Source organism: Pyrus communis, chromosome 1 (assembly GCF_963583255.1).
Source record: "Pyrus communis chromosome 1, drPyrComm1.1, whole genome shotgun sequence".
Lineage (NCBI taxonomy): Eukaryota > Viridiplantae > Streptophyta > Magnoliopsida > Rosales > Rosaceae > Pyrus > Pyrus communis.
In genome coordinates, this window is record NC_084803.1 from 2,891,121 (window position 1) to 2,897,120 (window position 6,000).

The following is a 6,000-nucleotide window of genomic DNA, read 5'->3' on the forward strand; positions in this document are numbered from 1 at the left end:
TGATTAGGTTTCTGTCTATTCTCAATCAAGTGTTTCATTTCTTTAATCCAACCACATGGATCATTAATAGACATGATATCATTATTTTAATAACAGTTTGGGAAAAAAAAAAGTTTTTTTTTTGTTATTACGAATCACAGTTTGATACGTGCGCATAAATTTTTTCATATTTTTAATAAGTAATTTCAATACGTATTTATGTCAATTTTTAATTTGCATGTCAAGAAGAATGACATTAGCCAAACGATATTTATTTTGACACGAGTGCTTAACGAGTCTATAAACTAGGTTTTGTACGAGTCACTCATATCTGTCTAGTTGTAATTTTCTTACTATTAAAAAGCCAAACAGTGTTCGTTACAAAGTATAATATATTTGAATTCCTTTCTTTTTCTCTTAATCGGTACAAATTGTTTTTCGTATTAATTATTTCCAACTTTCTTTGCCCTAATTTTTTGCCTAACTTGTTATCATGCTTTTGATGCTACTATTACCGTCCTCCTCATTTGGTGCTACATAAACAAATGGCCTAACAACTAACCCTTCATCGAAGTCCTGAAGACCTTCTAAGATCACAACCACATCACTCATCCTAGGCCTTCGCTTTGGATTGTGGCTCAAGCAACTGTAAGCCAATGCTGCCGCCCTTCGAGCCCCTCGGATCGAATACTGTCCCTCCATCATCGGGTCTATAATCCCGTCGAGCTTTCTCGGATCCTTCAAGCGAGGTTTTGCCCACTCCACAAGTTTCTGTTCACGACTGGGGCAGGTATTATCTATGCATCGTTTACCGGTCAATAGCTCTAGCAGAACAACTCCAAAACTATAGACGTCACTCTTGGTCGTCAAGCAACCTGTGTTCAATTAAGTACGTACTAAACTTGATTAGTTTGACTTATGAGAGTCTAAACAACTAATTAAGTACTAAACGTCATTGGCTTGCCTGTCATGATGTATTCAGGGGCTGCATATCCCTGTGTCCCTATTATAAGTGTAGTTATATGTGTGTCTTTTCCTTCTGGACCGTCCTTTGCTAACCCGAAATCTGAAAGTTTAGCTGTATAATCCTGGAAGGGTAAAAAATTGATTCAAAAATTCAATCTTACAACTTTGCAGTTTTTGAATGAGCCTCCTGAATGTTTGCGTCCAATTATTTGTGATGATCAAGTCACGTTCGATTGTTGCTTAGTTGTATTGGACTTTTTGCGACTTATGTAGCACGGAAAAAGAAGTGAAAAATATCACATAACTTCAGCAAGATGTAAGGGAGCTCCGAAAGAAGAACATACAGAGTCTAGCAGAATATTCGAAGTCTTAAAATCTCGGAATATGACAGGCTTGTGATCTGCTTCATGGAGGAACGCTAAACCCTTCGCTGCCCCAACGGCGATTTTCATTCTTTTCGACCACGACAGAGGAGTAGAATAACCTGCATTTTTGGAGTACTTGTTAAACAAACTTTTTGCAGCTGATTAATTAACACAAATTTATCCAGAAAAAATGGAAAAACAACTCACTTCTGAAGAGTTGATTTTCTAAGCTTCCTCCTGCCATGTATTCATAAACTAGGAGCCTGTGCTCATCTTCACAACAATATCCAATCAGCTTCACAAGATTTGGATGCCTCAGCTGCCCAAGAAATACAATTTCTGCCTACAAACAAAGAGAGAAAAAAAAATGCAATGCCATTTATACGAAGAAGGCCTTTATGGTCATTTGAAATTCAAATGTTAACGTTAAGTGTAGTAATTTTCACATTCTCAGTTTCTCCTTTGTCAACACTCTCCCCCCTTTATTTTTTCCGTTACTTCCCTTCATTTTATTCAATCATAAAGTTAAGAAAAAAGAAAGAAGGGCAGTAGGAGAAATGAGAGTGCAAAAATCATTTTTGATGCGCAATATATACACATGTACACATGTCAGAAACGAACCAGCCATTCTTTGTGGCCTTGCAAACCATCCAAGTCCAACAGCTTGACAGCCACAGGCTGAGCCTTCAATCCAGGCCTAACCTTGTCACCAACAAACCCTTTGAACACGGGTCCAAACCCACCTTCCCCGATTACACTACTCCATGAAAAATTTCTCGTGACAACTCCAAGCTCCGCGAGCGAAAACACGTGAAGGTTGAGGCTGATGAGGGGGTTGGAGAGATCGTCTGCAAAGAGAGCCGAGCTCAGATCATTGCTTATATCCGAGATGGAGAGTCTCTGCTGCAGGGATGGGGTTTGCTTAAGAACTGGCTGCTGCAGGCGGCTCTCTGGATCTGTAGTGCTCTTGTAACAGCCTGGGATGATGCATTTCCATGTGAGGATTTTCTTTTCAGTCATATCTTGAGGAAAAAAAAAAAAAAAAAAAGATGAAATTAATTAGTTTGTTGTAATGATGAGGAAGTTTTTATGTATATATGAATGTGAAGGCTGCTTATATATATACATATACATATACATATATATATATATATATATGCATGCGTATATTCTACCAAGCCATCTGCACATCTTCGTATTTTGTTGGGGACGGCTATAATCACTTGCCTACCTCTTTGACTTGTACACCACTAACTTCTTTTAGAAAATTATGAACCAACCGCACAAACTACAGCAGCACCAAATAAGTTACAGTTTAAAAATCTCATTTTTTTCAATAATAAAATCGCCATAAGTAGTTGGGCGTGTTGAGAGTATCAATCCCAGATCGAAGAAAGCAGAGACTTTACATGTGATTATAAAGTTGAACTAGTATCTGTATTGATGGAACCTCAATTTTTTTCAACTCTAATCTAAAACCTGTATGTGGGGTTATATTTGTTTATCAATTTCATTATCATGTCCAGTGGGGGTAGGTGTGAGTAATTGGCTGTGCTGAATTATATATTTTGCTTAATAAGGTGTTAGCAGGTCAAGATCAGCTTCAGCCAGCTGGAGCGCAAATATACCAAATGTGTATTTCGTCAATGTACTTTGTAGAACTAAAACATGTCTTTTGGGCGAACTGAAAACTAAAATGCATGACGAACGATATAAAACAAACCAAAAACTGTATACGTACAGATAAGCATTGACATGGAGGAACTGAAAAATGGCCAAGTATCTTCACCCAAAAAAAAAAAAAAAAAAAGACAGATTGTCTGCCCTACTGTTTGATGCACTTTCCGCCCTCTTTTATTTGTGCAGTTACGGTTAAGTCACGTCAACATTTTATATTCTTATTGATTTTTGTCTTATTATTTCTATAAAAAAAAATCAATATAAAACGTTAACGTGGTTTAATCATGACCGCACAAAATAGAAGGGGATGAAAAAGGCATCCAAACATGAGGGCAGACAACCTTCATGCATGTCGAGATTGCTGAATTAATTCAAGGATTAATAATCTGATGCATGTCAAATAAAAGTCTAATAAAATGAAAGGTAAATTATACAAAACTACGTCAACTATGAGTCGAACCACAATCTCATATCTCATGTTTTAAAAATTACAATGTCATACCTCATATTACAAATTTATTAAATGTCATACCTCAACTTACAAATTTATTGTAATATCAAATCTCCGTCAATTTTTTGTTAAGGTGACATCTGTACTCCCTAACCAAACTGGACTAAGAAATTAATTAAAAATTAAAAATAAAATCATTTAAATATTTTTATAAAAAAAATGTAGGAACCACCCCCTTACAATTAAAAATAAAATCACCCTTATTTCCCATCCTACCCGACGACATAGTTCTTGCCCATCTCCGGGCACCCCAACCTCACCCATCTCCTCTGCAACTCCAAATCGCCCTTCGCCACCATCCCCATGACTTCCACCCGCCTCACCACCACCACCCTAAACCCAGATAAATTTTCTGTCCATTTTCATAAAAAAGAAAAATAAATAAATAAACCAGATAAATTTTATGAAAACCCAAATTCGTCAAATCCAATTCGAAATCTCACTATCCTTCCCACCGTTAGCCAATAGTCCACCTATTACTCATCTTCTACTAAATCCCAGCACAAAGGTGCCTCAAATTGCCAAGGTTTTGACTAAAAAACTCATGCCCATAACTACAATTAGATCGACATAGGCAAAGTAGCGGGCTTCGATGATTGTGAGGTCGAGGTCACCGTGCAGGTAGGTCACTCGCTCTGACGTCTTTTCGATCATTTCGTCGGCGATCAATGTACAAAACCCTAATTTTGTATACGAGATTTACTGGGTGGGTGTGAATAGTGAGAAAAAGCTGGGTTTATGGGGTTTGGCGTTGCTTGTAGGCAGAGGAGATGGGAGTTGCAGAAAAAACTCGTGGTGTCTGGGAGAGAGGTGGGAGTTGCAGAGGAGATGGGTGAGGATGGGGCGCGACGAGATGGGGCGAGGTTTTGGGTAGAATGAGGAAGAAGGGTGATTTTATTTTTAATTGTAAGGGTTGGGTCACATATTTTTTTTATATACATATTTAAATGATTTTATTTTTTTACTTAATTTTTTAATCTAATTGGGCTAGGAGTGAGACCAACTTCAAACTATGTCAGAATTTAACATAGAAACTAACAAAAAAATTGACGGAGGCCTAATATTGCAACAAATTCGTAAAATAAGGTATGACATAGTAATTTTTAAAACGTGAGGTATGAAATTACGGTTTGACTCATAATTAAAGATAATTTTGTATAATTTATCTTAAAATAAATAAATTTCTCTCATTCCGGCGAAGTTTATTTTATAAAAAAAAGGCTAATAAAATTAGCTTATGCCTCGCAACTGATCTCATGGAGTCATAGTGGAACCATGGATGCTAATTGATGAAGCAGGTAAAAACTGGAAAGCTACCAGATTTCATGGTCAAAGGGGTGGAAGGGGGGTGAACAAATCAATCTACCAGATGTAACTTGTATATAAATTCGTGGGAATTTTACCAAACTCCTCGCGTGCATGCTTTTTGAAATGATAGTTTAGCGCGTCTAAGCATTTGCATTGACGATTTTTGGTGTACCGGTGGTATTCTAATATTAATTTTACATATCTTAATAAACACATAAAGAATTAAAAGAAAAATGTAAATTCTACATATAATATGCAGGTATTGTCTGCGTCTGCCTTTCATGATTTATCTTATTTCAAGTACTTAAGCATGTATTCTCAATGCAGTTTCATGAACTAAATTAGTGAACTTGTGCGATTTACAAATTAAAAAAGTTATCATATATATATTATTCTTTATTTAAATCATTAAAGAGGGATTCCAACCATTAATTGTCACTTCATGTGGTTTAAAAAATATTATTCAAGTATGTGGTCTCTCTAATCCATGCATTTTGTATATCAGTTTAGGTCCACAAAAATTAAATTAACCACTTGTATTATGACTTTTAATGTACCGATCATATTCTAACACACTAAAAAGTCTCTCATAATCTACCGCCAACCACATAATACTATAAAATTATGGATTTCACAGCAAACAAACAATAATAAGCCCCTTAATTAATGATTAAATGATTTATAACTTAACATTTGGACTGCAACTTCGTATGAGTTATACCTGGATTAAATCCAAATCAGTGCAAGGGAATTGGACCGAAAATAATAAGCCACAAATTATTAAACCAGTTGCAAGAATCATCATAGTTATGATCTAAAGAAATGATTTTCTTACACTTTTACAAAGAAAATGCTAGAATCATACCTGCATAATTCAATTCACGCAAGATTCACTGTGAGTCTGTGAGTCACATAAGATTTTATTGTCTGGAACTAATCACGCGCAAAATGCTCATAATAAGTTGACTATCAAGAATTGCTCTCCACAAAGTTAAGCGATTTGAGTCGTGGTAGCTACAGGCTTTGTTTTTCCTTTGATGATTTACAATGCTTGGGGACTTGGGTATTTATAGCAAACCAAATGAAAGCTACACCACACACTTACTTCACCTACAACATCCACCTACTTCACCTACAACATCCACCTACTTCACCTACAATTGTCATTGATTCTCAACACTCCCCCTCAAT

The 6,000-nt window shown here is 36.1% G+C and overlaps 1 protein-coding gene across 1 annotated transcript; it reads right to left on the minus strand.

Annotated features, from left to right (window-relative positions):
• Window positions 1-454: 454 nt before the first annotated feature.
• LOC137716261 (serine/threonine-protein kinase RIPK-like) lies at window positions 455-2,330 on the minus strand. The gene is made up of 5 exons (XM_068455690.1): window positions 1,932-2,330; window positions 1,518-1,653; window positions 1,290-1,429; window positions 944-1,067; window positions 455-854 (listed from the first exon to the last, which is right to left on the minus strand). The coding sequence occupies exons 1-5, from the start codon at window positions 2,328-2,330 to the stop codon at window positions 460-462; spliced, it is 1,194 nt and encodes a 397-aa protein (XP_068311791.1). The 3' UTR covers window positions 455-459.
• Between the last annotated feature and the right edge of the window lie 3,670 nt (window positions 2,331-6,000).

What these genes read in the sequence shown, in the direction of transcription:
- LOC137716261 (XM_068455690.1), bottom strand. Translation starts at nt 2,330, where the DNA reads ATGACTGAAAAGAAAATCCTCACATGGAAATGCATCATCCCAGGCTGT. An exon ending in AGAAAATCAACTCTTCAGAA is followed by an intron (nt 1,430 to 1,517) that starts GTGAGTTGTTTT and finishes CCAAAAATGCAG; the next exon opens with GTTATTCTACTCCTCTGTCG. An exon ending in CCCTGAATACATCATGACAG is followed by an intron (nt 855 to 943) that starts GCAAGCCAATGA and finishes AATTGAACACAG; the next exon opens with GTTGCTTGACGACCAAGAGT.